The following is an 18810-nucleotide window of genomic DNA, read 5'->3' as shown; positions in this document are numbered from 1 at the left end:
TAGAGGTCGGTAAAATGTTGCGTGAAGGAACGCATATGCTCTCCCAGACGCTGCTTCAGAAACTCGAGATCCCGCAGCGCAGGTGGGCGCGAGGTGTGCTCCGTTGAGGTGGAGACTTCTTTCCTTTTGCTGCCTGAGTGCTTGGCGCGTCCGACGCTGCCGGGCATCACCTTGACTCGTCCTCGGGCGAGGGGCAAGAAGGGATGCCCGACAGGTGGAGCGCCTCTCTTTGTAGCAACCGGCGAGCCCCCAGCGACTGTCGCAACTTCGGCCATCGCGCGCGTGAGCCCGAAGATGGTGGCCAGCCACTGGTCGGAGCTCGTCCCTTCCGGAAGGAGCCGGAGAAGCTCCTGCGTCATCCTCAGAGCGATCTCAACGAACAACTCTTGGTGACGGTCAGTCAGCGCAGCGGACTCCGTCGGGTTGGCAATGAAGATGCAGCCAAAGGCTGTCGGATAAGAACGACGACGGACTGAGTCCCCTACCTGGCGCGCCAAATGCTAGAGATTCTTGTCCGCGTAGGAACACGGGTGTCACCGAACCCGAGATTTCGAATGCAAGGGACTAAAGATCACGTTGTCGCCTTCCCGACGGTGGCACTACAGAGATGGACACGACAGTTACCCAGGTTCAGGGCCCTCGGAGAGGTAAAACCCCTACGTCCTGCTTTTGTGGTTGTATTGCAGGTCACAATGGTGAAGATGTCCGTACAAGTATCTAGGGTTTGCGATCGCTCTGGATCATCTCCTTCTACGCTAGGAAGGCTAGTCCTTATATAGAGGAGCTGGTCCTCTTCCCCCGAAATATCTTGAGGGGGAAGGGTTTCCACATTTCCCTACCGAGGGCGGGAATCACCCTCTCCATTTACAAGATAGACCTTGTCCATGGTCGATTAAAGATTCGGTCCATGGCAGGTGTTGAGGTCGTCGATGACTCCTCTTTGGCCGTTTGTGCAGTCCACCCGGCCTTGCACCAAAGTGGCAAGGACATGGCCTTGGTGCTTTGGTCCTCTTCGAGCCCGCTTTAGCACGACAGAGGCAATGGCGTCACGCCTCCTCGGGATTGAGCTTTTGAGCTCAACCATGACGTGCGTGATGCCAGCCCGGCTTGTCTTGTAGCCTTCGGAGCCTACTCTTCGTCCTTGCAGCAGGTCTTGTGAGGATGGAATCCAATGCTCCCTTGCTTGATCTTATCGTCCCAAAAAAAGGGGCTCTCTGACTTGGAGAGGCTAGTGGCTCGAGGACCTCTGCGAGGGAGTTCCTCCCCGAGCCTGTTTTCCGCTCCAGCTTGGTGTCTCCAAGAGGGTTTTATGCCCTGTGGAGCCTCACTCGGGAGTAGCCTCCTCGGGTGATTGTTTCCAAGTAGCCAGTATGGGCCCAGCAACCGTAGGTCCATGGCACCCTACTTGCCAGGGGTCCCACAGTTCGGGAGCGGGAGGGAGGATCTCCCCTCTTCCTATTCTAATTCACTTGGGGACTTCCTTATTTGGTTTCAAAATGAGTTTGACAAGGTTTGACCGAGAGTCCAGTTAGGATTCGGAGATCCTACGACCTCTTGGGTCCGAGCCTTTATATACGGGAGCCCGGGGGCTGGCCATAACATCACAAGTCAACAAGAGCCATGCAACCCCGAGCTCCCCACGCCCAGCGCCGCCGCCTTGCCGCTGCCCTTCGCCGGCCTCCTCGCCACCGTCGTCCATCGCCTGTCCTCGTCGGGGCCCTTCTCCGTCCTCTGCCGTTTACCTCCATTGGTCCTCATACCTCCGCCGATGATCGCCGAAATCTCGCCGGAACCCTAATACCGGCAAGCTCTGAAAAGATAGTTCAGGGGAAGCCATGCCGGATTGCACGAAGTTCGTCATGACGCCGAAGCTATCTCTCTACCTCGACTCCAACTCGCTGGAACAAGAAGGAGCCGATGTCATCAAGCCGTACGTGTGCATCACTTCAGAGCCGCCGCACAAGCGACGGAGTTGATTGAGTTGGATTGCCAAGATTGAACGGATCGTGATCGTCTACATCGACACCAACCGTTAAGCTTCCACACCCGATTTGCAGTGGTACGCAAAACAAGTTATCACATTGTTACATGCTACTGCATCGTTACATGCACCTCCTAGATTAGATCTTGGTGGTTTATTCGTTGTTGCGTAGGATTTTTTTTTTATTTTCTATGCTACGAATCGCTACAACAACACCCTCAATATTTCATAAACAATCACATACAACATAGCATGAACAACACCTTTGACATGGCATAAACAACAACTTCACAGTCAGCTAGAACATATAAATCTAACACAAATTTTTGTATAAACAATAACATTCAACATAGCATAAACAAAACCTTCAACATGACATGAACAACAACTTCACATTAAGGTAAACGGACTAATGTAACATAGATTTTTTGTGTAAACAATACATTCAACATGGCATGAACAACACCTTAACAATAGTATAAAGAACAACTTCACAGAACCACGATATCCTTAAAGCCAAAAACAAAATAATGTAAGAGAGTTATGCTCCATGTTTGTTGGATGAAAACTACTACTTGGAAAAGGCGATGCTTTAGAATGCTTAAGCACTAGACAATGGAAAAACGCTTCGTCTAGGGCATACATGGAAGTCTAGGTAGGGCAACCAAGAAATTGAATTCCCTAGTAAGAAATCATGCCATATTTCAATGAGTATACAAGAGGGTAAACTATGATGAGCAGAGGAGGAGGGAATTGTCCATGTTACTTCTTCTTCGTTGCTTCTTCACGTCATCACGATCCTCGCAGCCCTACTGAGAAGCCGCCCGTCGCCAGCATTGCCGTCGATAGAGATGGTAGAATGCGGGGGGACACAAAGAGAACGAAGTGGACTGCCGGGCCTCACTAGGCTAGCCCGATGTTTTGTTCGCTCGCGCACTGCATAGACCCAGCGATCCCTTTGCCACCTAATCCATGTTTGGCAAGTGGCCCAGGGTTAGACCGGAATTTGTTTGTTTAGGGTGAAAATGTCAGGGATTTCGAGAGGGAGGTTCAAATCACTAGATCTTTAGAAGTTTAGCGTTTAAAATGTACTTTTTCTTTCTTTTTGTACCACCATGGTACACATAGGATACACACGTTTTGTATTGCATGAGATTTTCTTGGCGACTGTTGTTTAATTGGTTGATGTTTTCTACTTAAACGTCCACTACAGTGGGGCCCGAGTGATGTTGCAAGATACACAATCTGACATTTCGCACGGGCCCACCACCACGTGGTACTCTTGCCTTAATGAAATGAAGAAGGATGCCATTTTTCTTTTGGATGACAGCGAGAGGAGTCTGGTTTGCTAAATGAGATAGGGAAATCCAAATCGGCCCACATATGCATACACTTATTTTATACTCCCTCTGTTCCATTCTATAGTGCCTATAGTTTTTTGGCACGGAAATTAGCGCACGAGTATTTTTTACACAAGACCTCCTAGCTGAATAATTTGAGATCAACGTAAAATTTGGGAAATCCATATCTTTCTAACTTACCATAACAAATCCCACAAATATCTCTTGTTGATTCTCCATATGTATGCAACCACGTTCAATTAAGGAAAGTAAGACATTGCTGCCTAATTTTAAGGAATCGTTGGGCCATGCATTAGGAATCTCAATTAATTGTTTCTAATTTTGTATCGATTTTTCTCACGCATGTTGTGTGGGAGCTGAACGGGGGAGGGGGTAATTGAAAAAGAGCCAAGCTACAACCTTATATTCTGAAACAAATGCCAAAAATCTATAGGCACTATAGAAAGGAACGGAGGGAGTAATATTTTTAAGTGTTAAAAATTTCTGCAATAAAATTTTGCATATATCTAGATATTCTATGTTCGAACATAAGTTTTTTGGGAAAAAAGTATCCTATGTTCTGTGTAAAAAAGATAAGTTTTGATGTTCCAACATGGCTAGTTATGGAACATTTTTTTTACACAGGTCACATAAAATGTTCGTTTTCCACTAAATCTTGTGTAGGAGTATAGAATGTACGAATGTACATGCGGTTTTTTATTCTTTTTTTACATTTTTGAACTTTCTTTTGCTTAATTTTTTTAATAATTGGTTTATATGCATGTATGACCCAAAACACCACCTCCAAAAACGTAGTATGTTTTTTATTTAACTTATTTAACTTCAAGCGTATGTATACGGTCTAATCTGCAAAATAAGGGCCGAAGTGTAACAAAAAAATAAAATGAAGGTCAAATTGTTGGCTCAAACTCATATACGTAGACTCTTTTCGTTCTGATCTCACTTGGGAAATCAAACGGCTACACAAAATCTTAGAGCATCTACGTACCCCAAGACAGAGGTGAAAGGGAAGGAGCAACCCCAAGACAGATAGACGTACCGTACGTGCATGTGTAGGGTAGCAACCACGAAGTTACATCCATCTACTCATCCATCCATCTTAGCATATCATAAAGAGAGGGAAAGTAGCACTGCTAGTCCTCGGCTTGGTAGTGCTATCTGAGTAGGGAGAAGGAGCAGGAGAAGAAGAGAGAGATCTAGAGAGAGACTAGGTCAGGCGAAAGGGCTGGCCGGCCGGCAAGCAGCTAGGAAGGAAGGATGGGTCGTGGTAAGGTTGAGCTGAAGCGGATCGACAACAAGATCAGCCGGCAGGTGACTTTTGCCAAGCGCCGGAACGGGCTGCTCAAGAAGGCGTACGAGCTGTCGGTGCTCTGTGACGCCGAGGTCGCCCTCATCATCTTCTCCACCCGCGGCCGCCTCTTTGAGTTCTCTACCTCATCATGGTAAATACCTATATCCCCGGCCCTGTAAATTAGTTTCGGGCCAGCTAGTTTCAATGCACATTTTTGCCTAACAATGGCCGATTCAAGTTCCGTTAATTGCAAGTTTCTTTTGTCACTAGTATGTTGGTACTGATTTATGCTGATTTTTTTATCTGAAGCATTTCTTCTTTGGGGATTTTTTTTGTTTGTTTCGGGAAGATCGATTTCTTGCATGTGGCGTTGCAATTGCATGCATCTGCAGAGGCTAGCTACTACCTAGATGTTAGCTCCTCTTATCTCTTTTGCTGTTTTGGGGAAAGATTTGTTGGGTCTTTCCGTCATACATCAGCTGGGTGGTTTGCCTTTCCTCTTTTGGTGTTTATTATGTGAGTTTCAGTCGCTATAAGACATAGGCAGTTGATAATATCCAAGTTCCTATATCTGTAGGCTAGAGGACTCTGGACTATTTTCTCTCTGTGTTGTTAACAGCATGTGCATAGATCAGAGCAATATGAACTCTCTACTACTCCATACAAACTAATTTCCATTAATTCAACCAAGTCGGAGCCTTAATTTTGCGGATCTAATTTTGCGCTCTTCAGATCTGCACTAAACAATCCACCTAAGGAGAAGATCCGCACAAACACAAACATTTTTTTCTCTCTTCTGGGGGAATCGAGCAAGTACTTTGGGAGTTCAGTTGCATCTTTATGCTTGAAGCAATACTAAATTAATTTTCTGTAAGCAAAATCTTAGCAAAGCACTATCGATCCGGTCAGGCAATGATTACTGTTCCATTGGGGATCGAGTTCTTGATAGATCTAGTATCTGTCTGTCCAAGCTACATGGTATGTGTTGTTTCACTAGATTCTACTGTTCCATTGAGGCCTCTCTCCAGTCTCCAAGCTCTTTCTCTCTCTACCTCTTGGCTGGGTTGCTAAGCAGGCACCGTACGTGCACGCGGCCATGGCAGAGGGGAGCCAGCTAGTACTACTGGGGAGAGGAAAGTAATTGAAAAAACGTTATGCATCGATGTGCTCGTCAGGGGTTATCCTGTCATCCCATGTTGTTCTTCGCATGTGAGTCCACCGATAGCCGTAGACATTTGACAGACAGCTCAAGTACTGGAGGAAGCAAACGTGAAATGCGTATCGGAACTTTGAGAGGCTGCTGCTGCTGCTTCGCGTTGTACACCTCGTAGTACGTACGTACGTACCGTGGTAGCTAGAGTGATGTCCTCCGGGATGTTGGGCTTTAGTGCTTTGAGCATGCGTCATCATGTCATAATCGTATGCAAGAACAAGGACATGGATCGAGTCGGTCAGAGCGGATTAATTGGATTCACCAGGCTGGAAAATATACCCCCTACAAGATGCCATGCGGCTAAATACAAGAGGCAAAAAAAAAAAACTCTAGTGTCAAATTTAAGTTCTATTCTCAAAATGGTTCCCATTTTGTGTGTACTCCGTCCATTTAGGTGCAGTTTTATTCAAAATGTAACGGCCCATTTGAAGGTAAACATATGTGCAACCGAACTTATTTAACTTTGGCTAGATACAATAATAGCTACTCCCTCCATTCCATAATTCTTAACAATATCATCAGGTTTGCTATGAAAAATATTTTCGTATTTTAAGATCTCATATTTTTCTAATATACCATGGTACTACAAAAACTAATGGCTAAAGATGCATTGGTAACACCATATTTTATGAACTAGATGCTAATTGAAGTAAAATATATATCATTACCTAAACAATTATTCAAGATTAAGGAGAGAACCCTCCCTGCTGAAAGAAAAACATGTAAAGAACATTTATGATATTTATATACCAGGCACTTTCAAAATGGGTATTCCTAACTTTATGATCCCGAACATTGACCATTTATCAAATTGATAATTAGTTGCATATTTATACATTATATCCAACTTTAGTCTAAAAATGGTACAGTTAGGTAGTTGCCCACTTCTAGACCTAGGCCTCTTTGATACAGGAGGAGCATAAAACAAAGGAATAAGAAAATGTAGGATTTTGATTTCAGGATTTCGAAAACTAAAAATTCAAACAGGGCAAGCTCTTGGAATACTTCATCGGAAATTTGCGTATGAAGAGAGATTATGTGCAGGTTCATGTGAGAAAGCCAAATAAAATTCCCGTTGAAGTCTAACTTTTTTTTCGAGAAAACGCAAAAACTTTGCATTTTGATTCATTGATTGAAAGATTATGATACAAGCCTACATAGGCAACACTTGGGTACAACACCTACACACTAAGCCAGGGGGAGCAGCGCCGCTAGACCTGAAGCTCTGGCTGTCACCCACAACTTGGCCTCCGCATTTGTCATGTCGATCAAGCCACTGAGATCAGGCTGCCTGCCATCGAAGATGACTGCGTTACACTGCTTCCGTACCCACCAAGCTGCAAGCATAATCGCCGAGAAAGTGCCCTTGCGTGAGGTCGCTGGGAAGCTTGACCCCAGCTGCAGGGTGAAGTTCTTGCTAGTGTAACCTCATTGTAGAAATCTAATGTAATTGTTGTGGAAACGGACATCACAAAATGATCCCATTCTAAAAAAGATTGCTAAAAAACTCACTTCAGTGTTTCAAAAGTCAAAACGATCTTATTTTTTTGCATAAATAGATATAGATGATAAACTAGGTGCTTGTAAAATTTCATGATGAAATATGTTGATATGCGCGCTACCCAAATTGACAACTACGTGAATCTATAATAGATGCACTTGTTGCTGTTATAGATACACACATTTGCTTTCTGTGCATAGACAAATGAAAATATTCATTGATGTATTTTACAAGTATGTAGACCGCATTTTTTTTTTTGAGAACACAGTACAACGCAGATGCTCACAAACACGCACGTACAAACACCCCTATGAACGCACGCACGCACACCCTACCCCTATGAGCACCTCCGAGGGACTGAGCCGGCATATGTTGAGGTTGACGAAGTCACCACTGGCGCCTCGCTGTTGACGGACACGTCACCTACCACTGAAAGCATAGCGCCGGTTAAATCCTAGAATAAATCCAGGTAAATGCAAACACCCATGTCAAGTCTAGGACTTGAACATGGGTGGGCTGGTTCCACCACAAGGGACCTAACCACCAGAGCCAAGCTCTATTTGCTGTAGACCGCATTTTGATCTCATTACTTTTGCATAATAGATCTCTGCAGAAAAAATCCTATGGATAGAAAGCCTGCATAATTCCTATGGGGAAGATAGAGAGAGAGAGAGAGAGAGAGAGTACAGCCATAAATAAACTGCACGATGTTTAGGTTACATATTTTCCAGATTTTGTTTTATTGCTAAAATCCATTACATAATCATTTTTTCTTGTGTTGTGCCAACAGCATGTATAAGACGCTTGAGAGGTACCGCAGCTGCAACTACAACTCCAAAGCAACAGCAACTCCGGAGACTGAATTAGTAATACCTCTTCAACACTACTATCTCCTACACATTTCATGTACAGTATGAAGCTTTGCAGTTTTTTAGAAAAAATAAAAAATAAAAAATAAAGGGGGTGATCTAAAATACATTTTATGAACTGTGGGGGCTTGGCTGTACTTTCATTTCATGGTCAGGATCGATGATGGCAATCTGGTGATAGAAATATTTTTAATCTAATCTCATGAGTCGTGGTGAATCAAGTATGAATAGACAAACACAGTTCTATCAAATTGGATATGTGGATGTAAACTGCAGTATCTTACTATGGTATGCCTTGCTGTAAAAGAATATAGTATGACAAAAAAAATACTATAGTATGACATGCCCACTTATTTCCAGTGTTACTTACTGTCTCCTAGCAAGTTACAATAACCTTATAAACACTTACATATATACCTTTTGTGTATAATGTAGCTCTATAGTATAATCATGATTTCCCTTGATTAATCAGTGTACTGTTCATATTCTCTTATTAAAACTAGAGCAATTACCAAGAGTATTTAAAGATGAAGACAAGAGTTGAGTTCCTACAGACAACTCAGAGGTATGTAGTCTCTAACAAACTCAACAAAATGTTGGGTAAACTATGCCATTAATTAGTTACCAGGAGTGCCTAATTGGTCGCTACAGAAATCTTCTTGGTGAAGACTTGGGCCCACTTAGCATGAAGGAGCTTGAGCAACTTGAGAACCAAATTGAGATATCTCTCAAAAATATAAGGTCGACAAAGGTAAGATGTAACGAATTTTATTGACCATATATTTATGTATAAACTGTGTGGTTATGACCTTCACACTTCAAAGGGTCCGGAATACAGATATATGCACTATATAATAGTCGAGTATATATAAATGTTAAAGCTATAACATCTTACATACAAATATGGTCGTAAGTTTCTGACTGTCAATTTCTGTCTACATATGTACAGAGCCAGCAGTCACTTGATCAGCTCTTTGAGCTCAAGCGTAAGGTAACACATGCATCTTTTTAATTTGCCTTGCTTTGGTGTTTACATCTTTCGTCAAATAGACGCCTGAATAATTAACCAAAAAAATTGTGCAGGAACAACAACTGCAAGATGTTAACAAAGACTTAAGAAGGAAGGTAACACAGTATTATGTGCCATTCATGCACATATTCGTTCGGCTAATCCTCATTTGGGCAGATCCAGTAGTTCCATACAAAATATGTAGAAGCTTCAATCGATGAAAAATAGAAAAAAAAATATAGCGAAAGTTAGCACTGGCTGGTATATTTTATTCGGTTAGCTCTATTAATTGTTAATTATCTAGTTTCTCTTGACTATCTTAAGAAGATGGTACAACTAAAAATATGTTATAAATAGTAATTTATTTTCCTACAGAGACAGTGCATAATTAGTATAATGGCTTTCCCTTTCAACAGATGTTTGAATCTGTGTATATGCTTGTTAATGCTAATGCACTAATATTAAGGCTGAACCACGAAAAGTAGCAGAATAGTTAAAAAAAATTATGGCGGGGATACGCGGGATGGAGGGATCGGGAGATTTTCTTTAACGAGAGAGAGATTTCCGAGATTCTGTTTTGACTTTCCTTATTTCTCTCCTATTTCAGAGATTGTGGTTGGACTCGTTAGGGGGTTTTGTGTTAAAAAATGACTTGCGCTAATTACCGTGCAGAAAATCTATAGGCATTATAGATTGAAACGGAGGGAGTAGTTTTTTTGGAAACCGTAAATTAATGGCTAAGGTCGCTATATGTTCAAAGAAAGGGTGAGCTATATATGTGTGTTTTCAACTTTTATATCTTTTTTTTGTACCAGATACAAGAAACTAGTGCAGAAAATGTGCTGCATATGTCTTGCCAGGATGTTGGACCTAGTGGGTCTAGTGGACAGGCTAATCAAGCGAACGAGCAGGAACTACTTCACTCTGCAGTTTGTGACCCGACTCTGCATATAGGGTACTGTACTTGTTTCTCTCAAAATACTAATATACAACTATACAAGTATGATATAGTGGTACTTAGTAGAATTTAATGTGAACCAGTATTTCTTGTTTATTTAATACTTAATGTATGCATTTTTTAGCAATGTTAGAAAAATATGAAGTGCATATAAAAATATATTTTTGAACAGAATACAGTATATTTGAACTGGATCGTCAACATGCAAAAGAGTAAATTAAATGAATTCTATTTCAGTATTATCAGCAAAGATTGAAGACTGCCACCCACGTACTAAACCTAGCTAGCTTGTACATAACTTAATTAATTGAAGGAAACCATACCCTTTTAAATTACCGGCTATTGAACTTTTGTGTAATTAGCTATTACAATGTTTTGCAGGTTTCATCATTCTTACCTGGATCAACTGAACAATAACTGAGTGAATGGTTTAGGTGACTCCTTAGCGGGGACATCTAGCTTATATTAGCCTATTGTGTACTAATCAAGAGGTCAAGTTGTATGCTATTATGAACTGTAATAGAACTATCTAAGTGTGCCGGATGCTAAATGAACACAGTTTCTCAATTTTAATTAACTATCTACTGAAAAGTGCACCGTGTTACTCACCTCTTGAGGCACTGACCAGTGGCTAGCATGTTACGAGATGATGCATATGTTTGTAGAGTAATTTTCATCCTGAATAGACATATGTGCATTTTGTAACTCCATCTGATTTATTTGATGTTTATAATTATTGTCCATATAAATTAAGATTAGTTGATGAGAACACAGATAAGAATAGCATTGATTTACTCCACTTTCATATTGAAAATATTAGATGGCTAATATGTCTTTACAAAATGAGAAACACATATTTAGGACATTTATGCAATATAGAATCAAACACTTAACTTCGAAAACCATATACATACACATGATCTTACCACATTTATTGTAAATATATATATTCCCATTATACATTAAAAGGTCGTCATATTATCTATAAAATATCCAGAAGGTCGTCATATTATCTATAAATAGCATGTCCCATAATACATTCAAAAGGTCGTCATATTAACTATAAATAGCATGAATATATAATAATATTGCTGTTTTTTTTTCTTGTCCACTAGCTGCAAGCTTGTGTATGCTTGACCAGCTCAATGAGATCCACCTCCTCCTTCACATGTACGGTCTTGATTTCTGCTGGACCAAACGCTGTCACCAATGGTGATAATGCAGAGTCAGTGCTTACGAGTGCGTCATCATCCCATGTCATCTCCATATCTAACTCATGGTCAACCTTAATGGCGTAATCAATATGGTTGAAGATGTAGTCCATGTCAACATCATCATCTATGCTGTAAACTTGGTACTGTGCCTCCTCCTTTGTGTCAAATAGTCCATCACACATGTCAATGGAAAAATCATCACAGGTAGGAACTAGAATTTCTTCGCAAGAGTGAGTTTGTCCGTCATCTGTGCTGAATATTCCTTCAGTAACCATTGTGTTGGACGGGTTGGATTCTGCCCAGTTATCATTCACCTGTACCATATTTTGTGTTGGAGGTGCTGTTGAAGATGGTGACAATGGAGGTTCTTTTGGATCTACAGGAGCAATGACCTTGCTAGAGCCAATTCCAAGGCTTTTGATGTAATTTTGCAGAAGGGTACCAGATTTGGGATTCTTGGCACTAGTGCGGGTCCGCCTCCGTGCAAACTGCCTTCTCTTTGTTGCATTCCAATGATTTTTTATGGAGTTTTCTGTTCTCCCAGGGAGGCGCTTAGCTATCTCAGCCCATTTGTTGCCAACCTCCTTGTGTGTTTGTATTAGAACCATGTCTTCTTCCTCACTCCAAATATCTTTCTGCATTTGTTTTTCCATTCATTAAAAGTTCATTCCACAAGCATAAATATCATACACACGTGTAGGATATTTTCACGCCTATTGTTTTCAGGGAAAAGCTTATCACAAATCATGTTTAATTCTGAAAATATGGCATTTTTTTTGGTTCACAATGATATTTAGCCATTTAAAAACTTCAAGATACTTGAGTTAACTGGTACAAAGGATACATAAATTGTCTAACTCTGGTCAACCAGATGGTTTCAATTTTCTTTGTTTCTGCTTATTCGAAGGATTGTTGTTTTCCTTCTGTTTTATTCCCTTTTGGACAGTTGGTCTACTAAACAGTGAAGAGACAATCAAAATATAAACTTTTAATTTTAGGGTGGATGACAGGAAAGTAGAAAATAAACTGAAATTTGCGTGTTTACTCATTCTGATTGATAAACGAGCATTATTTCAGCAAAAAAAGATCAACTTGCATTCTAATACTAAACAATATTTCGTGTATCTAAGCTCCCAAAAATTAGTGCACCCATAATGAATTGCATGTGATCCTAGTGACTTCGAAATCTCACTGAACGTGTTCAAATTAGTTTTCTATTTCATTAAACATGGTCAAAGTAAAATATATAACTGTCAGCATGTCATTATAGACTAGAAGACATCAAAGAGATTTAACTCCGTGGGTCAAGCAGAAGTTATGGAGATAAACCTTGATGTTAGGTCTCAAATGGTTGTGCCATCTTTCTCTGCATTGCTTTCCCACTCTTCCAGGCAGCATTTGTGCTATCTGAGACCACTTCCTCAGTCCAAACTGTTCCACTAACTTTACCAACTTCCTGTTAAAATTTACAAGAATGAACTCAGTGAGAACCTTGCAAATGAAGCAACTCATAACTTCAACTTACAGTACGGCCATAGTTTTACTTTTGGATGGAGAAAATACTGAACAAAGCATGCATCAAGAAATCCAATTTACCTGTCTTCGTCCAGTGTCCATTGCCCTTTGACAACATTAGCCTTCTTGAGAGCCTTACTCGATGCCTTCTTTCTTGGAAGAAACCTGCGGCTCATCTCATAAGCCTTGTATGATCCAAGGCGACCTCCTCCTATGAGATGTGAAACCTCCAGTTTTGGCGTCAACAGAGGCAAGAAAGGTCCAGAATTATGAACGATCGATGAAGCGTCGTCGAGGAGAGCCTTCTGCGCTGCGCCTTGTGGAAAGTAGTCCTGATAGAAGGATGTAAACGGAACAATCGATCCACCGGTAGGTTCGAATGAACCATCAACAGGCTGGAGGTCGTAGTGAGCATTTTGCTGCACATGGAAATCAAGCGGCATGTCATCACAGCTCCCTGCATGGGGCTGGAAGTAACCGAAATCCATGGGTGGGTTTCAGAAGCTAGCTAGCTAGGGGGAGATCTACAGAGACTGGATGCTGGCTCCTGTTTACCTGCATCTCTCGGAGGAGGAGACATTGGCATAGCATGTCACATTATATCTAGACAAGAACCCATGGCACTTAAAGACCACAAGTTAAGGGAGTTTTATGGTTTTATTAATTGGCATTGTTAATGGGACATTTAACTTTCATAAATAGATTACTTCATGCAAGAGAGACCTAGTTAATTAAGCAAGCATTATTCCCCCAAACGTGGCACACACACCACCCATGGCAACATGTTTGGCCATGAAGATATTTTAACATCGGACATCGGAGTGCATGGCGTGTGACGCTATTAGTCGTTTCGTTTTCTTTATGTGATCTGAAGTAAAGCACAAGTATTTATTTAGGAAGTAAATAAATTATGCAAAATTAAACATATGTCCGCGAGTTTATGCAAACATTATCTAGTATGGAACTGTGCCTAAGTGCGATCAAGAATACTTTTTTCATGTCTGAGCACTTGTAGGATCTTTAGCAAGTGACAAAGACATTTGGTTCTGGCTGGGGCATGTATGCGACCAATTTGAACTGAATATTTTTCAGAGAAGGATAGTTGATTAGTCTCATAAGAGACTCGTGTCGTAATTAAACTGTAGAATCGGTCGAGATGAAGGAAACTACGAGCAATATTATCACCCAGACAAACAAAATGGAACCCCTTTTGTGAAGCAAAGGAACTGAACAAACCTAGCCGACAAGGAGAATGCTGCTTGCTCAAGCACAACGGTAGTACGGAGACGAGGACGAGCGGCGCGTACCTTCTACGCACCCAGCCAACGGGTAGCGCCCTTCTCTCCTGGCCGCGGAAAGGGAGCGGCAAGCAACCGGCGGCGATGGCGACGGCCGGTTTGGGTTACACTGGCAGCCGCACCGGACGAGAAGGAAGAAGGAAGAAGACCATGCGCCATCAAAGGCTCGTTTTTGGTCGGTGCGTGATGGGCTCTTGGGCTGGTACTGAGAGGTCTACGTGGGCCGGTCCGGCCCGGTTGTCTGGCCCGTCCAGCGCCGGCCCTAAGAAAAAGGCTGCCCTCTCGCCGTCGGAGGCGCCAGTGGCTCGCCGGCAGCAATTGAGAATCGAATCCCCAAACTCGACGGCGCTTCTCGCGTGCTCCTCGACGGCGACGGCGACGGCAACGGCGAGGGGACGAGGAGATGAAGCTGAAGCAGCTCGAGGGCCTCCTGGGAGGCCTGACCCAGTTCGCCGACCCCAAGGTACTGTCTCCGCCACAGTCTCCCCGTTCACCTCCAGAACAAGGAGGGAAATGAGACGACGAATTTATATGAAATTTACGGCCGCCGCCGCTGGTGGGTGCAGGTGGAGCTGGAGCAGTACGCGACGGGCCCCCACATAGCGTCACGGATGCTCTACACGGTAGTACCCTCTCCCGATTCTGATGCCTTGTTGCTTTATGCGAGCTGCATGTGGATGCGATTCCGCTCTCTGTTGTAGAATTAGGAGGCCAAGTGCATCTGCAGCCTCGGTTCCATGCCCAAACTAACAAGCTACTTCCGGGGCAGGCTTGTATATATATAGATATTCCTGTTCAGAATTTAATTTCTTATTAGGTCTGTGAGCTACCACCTGTTCAGTAATTTTTTGGAATATTCGAGTTTTAGCTGGTTGCAACCTATACTTCGATTTTGGGAATGTCTCACTTGGCTATTTATCTCAAGAATGTATCTGAAACCATCAGGTAGAAAAATTGTAGAGTAGGCTTGCCAGGTGTGGGTGTATGCTAAAATTCCAGTGACTCGTGATCTTCCCTCTGTTTTATCTTTCTCATGGTGATTTGGTACATCAATCAGGCTGAGAACAGCTTCGATGACATCTCTGGAAAAGTGGTAGCTGACTTTGGGTGTGGCTGCGGTACCCTGGCTATCGCGAGTGCTCTGCTGGATGCTGAGTGAGTATGTTTAAACTCTTAATATATTGGGGATTGTGTTCTGGAGTTCTTTTTTACAGTTGTTTCTTCTAGACTGATATCATCAGAGGTCTACAACCCTTAACGGTGGAAAAGCTTGTCACTATTATAACTCCGGTCCCGTCATTTGCACGCTTACTTTAACACTCCTCGATCTCAACGAGGAACTGAATAGTGGCCACCTCTTCCATGATATGCTGATTAATTGTGCAGAATAGGGAGGAAACTAAGGTTTTGTTTTGTTGGCAGTGCTGATTTAACATTACTTACGAAACCCTAGTGCCTCATCTGCAACTTAATTACTCATAGTGAAGAGCTAAGCAAATAAAACTGTCTATACTACTATTTACTAATTTACCGCATTTTTATTTGAAATTTCTGTATTAATGGTAAAAAAATATGTTGCATATTAGAATTCCATAGTTTTGTCTAACTGACTATGTTACACTATCATTCCCATGGCAAGGCACAAACTCATGTACGCATATTGGATAATAACATAGTATACTTTAATTGGTTATCCATCAGTATCATGAACTAGAAATCCGCGTGTTTGTGTGCCCTTAGGATCTTATGATTTTGTTGTAATTCTGTTTTTAATAATTCTTAATCTTATTCACAATGGTTGCGGCATGACAGGCATGTGACTGGTATTGATATTGACCTGCAGTCCCTTGAACTTGCTCAAGAAAATGCTACTGATCTGGAGGTATGCTGTTGCTTTAGTTTCCACTATAACAATTCATTCACCTCTTTTTTCACCTGTGGAAATTCTGCATGATATTGGAGTAGTTTTGGTTATAATTCTCATGTATATGTAGTTTGAGCAAATCGCTAATCAATAACTTCCTGTTGAACACCTCTGTGAAAGGTTTTACTCCAAAGGGGCAGCCCCGGCCACTGCATCAATCGATGCATACAGCCTCTTATTTGATTATTAAAAGTATATGGTTTACTCCAGCATACTTAAGTAAGCTGTTTTTGCAACTCTTTTGCATAGTGACTATCTTGATCTATTATCTCAGTAGTATGTGGCATAACTAATTGACTACCTACTACAGTTGATCAAAGGATGACAACTTGCAAGTTCAGTTAGCAGATTTTTTTTTTCCGAGAAAACGCGATGACATTGTGTTTCTTTTCATTGCAAAGGAGAGTTTGTTACAAGTCACACCTCCGTGGAGGGTGATGGGCCTTAGCATATACCAAATGCAATTCCAAATAGTTCTTTTTTTTGCGCAAGGAGAATGTAATTCTGTAGTTGACCAAGCTGTTGGGTAAGCTTGTAGAAATCGAAGTTTGGGTCATTTAAATATAGTATCTACACAAGAGATAGGTGCACTACCTCTTGCCTGGAACTCCAATGCCGGTTAAGAAACACACCCCTCAACTCTGAGAACCTTTCACTTCAGTTTTGTTGCATTTACTACACCATGGATGTGCTATTCTATGCCGTCATATCCCTATATTCACTGCCTTTTGTCCACATCAACAATCTTGGTGTTGTTGGCTCATATTTTGGTCTTCTTGCATGATTTTTACTCTTTTGGTACCAGTGATCAAACTTGCATGATCAAGTACATGGTGATGTAGAGTTGAAAGTAGTATGTGAGAGAATTGACACAGTAATTGATATTTCTAGATCTGTTATATTTTATCATGGGAATGACATGTTTCTTTTTATTACATGTTTGGTTATGCAGCTGGATATCGACTTAATTCAGTGTGACATAAAGAACTTAAATTTAACAGGTATTTTTTTTGAAGTGGCAGCCTATTGTGCAGGCTCAGTGCAACTTCAATGTTCTTCTGGTTATAATACACCATTGTCTTTTATCATTATGGAAGCTCTTTTCAACATCGTCTTCTCAACTGCCCCTTTTGTATTTTTAATCCGTAAGTAAATAATGTCTAGAATGGATTTACTATCCTAGCTGAACATGCTCTACAAGCTGGCTAGGTTACTTCCCACTCTCCAGTATATCATGTCGCTTTGCAGGTTAAAATAGTAGATGAAATAGAATCTCGTCTAGCAAATGAACCACTTGCAAAATGTAGTTCTTGAAATGAATCATGTTTGCACACAAATATAGATGTTTGCAATGTTGAAAAACGTCCATAACCATTTGGGTGCCTACTAAGAGATATGGTGCAGGCCTTCTTGTTGATACTGTTGTCATGAACCCTCCCTTTGGGACAAAAAGAAAAGGAGCTGACATGGATTTCCTTTCTATGGGCTTGAAGGTGGTCAAAGCAGTAGTTTGCTATAATACCAATTCATTAACGATGACATTTTTGTTGCAATTTTTTAATATCTCTTTATTATTCACAGGTTGCCTCTCAAGCTGTCTATTCTCTACACAAGACTTCCACGAGAGAAGTAAGTTTTTCCTTCAGAGCTACAGCTGTGGTTTATCCAACCCTGCTTTCTGATCTAATGTGATTCTTCTATGTAAATATTTCGATCTCTTTTCCACAGAGACTATTGTACTGGCAAAAGGAATTAATCAACTGTATACATGATAAACCTAGCAATTGTCGATAGTTTTCTGTTTTCATTTTGTACATTGATTGTAGCAAATGTTGATTGATTCCCCGCTTGTGTTTTTGTGTTTTGATCTTTAGTACATCAAGAAGGCAGCCATCCGTAATTGCAATGCCATCAGTGCTGAAGTTCTGTGTGAGGTAATGTTATTTGAAACATTCTAGCATCTCTTATTTTTCTCAAAAACAGGAAAAAGAAAGGTTATTCTGCATTGGGGATTTCAGGTCCAAATCATGTCTTGTGTTCCACACCTGCTGTGATAATTTATATCCTCTCTTTCTCTTGTCACAGCTGCGCTATGCTCTACCGCAGACCTACAAGTTCCACAATAAAAAGGAGGTCGACGTCGCAGTTGATCTGTGGCGCTTCGTTCCACGAGCTCGAGATGAGAGAGCAAGCTAGCACAATGCGGCCACACAAGAAGACCTGGACAATGACACTTTCCGAACCACTGTCTGATGGCTGGAATTGCTAGAGGAAAAAAAATACATGGGCATTCACAGATTTTACTCCCCTTGTAAGCGGCAAACCCCAATAGTTTAGCTACTTTAGACATCCGTCAGCTTTGCGTGGAGCAGTGTGTACAATGTGCAGCATCTCTTCATTTTGATCTCGTTTTTGTTGTGCTGGGGACAAAAACAGCGTCTTCGCAGAAAAGTCATAGTTAAAACCTGTGGCCTCAGCAAGGCCCCTGGGAACTGATATAGTAGCCGAAGCTCCAGTACTGAACACCATGCACACCATTATTATTGAGATGAACACAGTTTAAGAGAGTATGCTCACAAGATTTGTCCAGAAACCTACATGTCTTGATGGCACAGAAAATTGTTGACTGAAGCAAGTTATTCACAGATATACACCATTGTTTTCCTCATCTTTAGG

The 18810-nt window shown here is 41.6% G+C and overlaps 3 protein-coding genes across 3 annotated transcripts; 2 read left to right on the top strand and 1 right to left on the bottom strand.

Annotated features, from left to right (window-relative positions):
• Nucleotides 1-4599: 4599 nt before the first annotated feature.
• LOC124669722 (MADS-box transcription factor 5-like) lies at nucleotides 4600-10604 on the top strand. Its single transcript, XM_047206288.1, has 8 exons — nucleotides 4600-4784; nucleotides 8138-8213; nucleotides 8720-8781; nucleotides 8868-8967; nucleotides 9166-9207; nucleotides 9300-9341; nucleotides 10041-10180; nucleotides 10565-10604. Exons 1-8 carry the CDS (start codon nucleotides 4600-4602, stop codon nucleotides 10602-10604), a joined length of 687 nt encoding a protein of 228 aa, XP_047062244.1.
• A 690-nt stretch (nucleotides 10605-11294) lies between these two features.
• Nucleotides 11295-13400, bottom strand: LOC124705661 (transcription factor MYB3R-4-like). The gene is made up of 3 exons (XM_047237365.1): nucleotides 12994-13400; nucleotides 12727-12853; nucleotides 11295-12032 (listed from the first exon to the last, which is right to left on the bottom strand). Exons 1-3 carry the CDS (start codon nucleotides 13398-13400, stop codon nucleotides 11295-11297), a joined length of 1272 nt encoding a protein of 423 aa, XP_047093321.1.
• A 1151-nt stretch (nucleotides 13401-14551) lies between these two features.
• Nucleotides 14552-18727, top strand: LOC124685087 (rRNA N6-adenosine-methyltransferase METTL5-like). The gene is made up of 9 exons (XM_047219390.1): nucleotides 14552-14673; nucleotides 14777-14833; nucleotides 15268-15365; nucleotides 16023-16092; nucleotides 17087-17135; nucleotides 17539-17627; nucleotides 17716-17763; nucleotides 18009-18068; nucleotides 18220-18727. Exons 1-9 carry the CDS (start codon nucleotides 14614-14616, stop codon nucleotides 18328-18330), a joined length of 642 nt encoding a protein of 213 aa, XP_047075346.1. The 5' UTR covers nucleotides 14552-14613; the 3' UTR covers nucleotides 18331-18727.
• Nucleotides 18728-18810: the final 83 nt, after the last annotated feature.

This window comes from Lolium rigidum, chromosome 1 (genome assembly GCF_022539505.1).
Source record: "Lolium rigidum isolate FL_2022 chromosome 1, APGP_CSIRO_Lrig_0.1, whole genome shotgun sequence".
Classification (NCBI taxonomy): domain Eukaryota; kingdom Viridiplantae; phylum Streptophyta; class Magnoliopsida; order Poales; family Poaceae; genus Lolium; species Lolium rigidum.
Note: the sequence above shows the minus strand (reverse complement) of the source record. Positions and strands in the feature narration are given on the sequence as shown.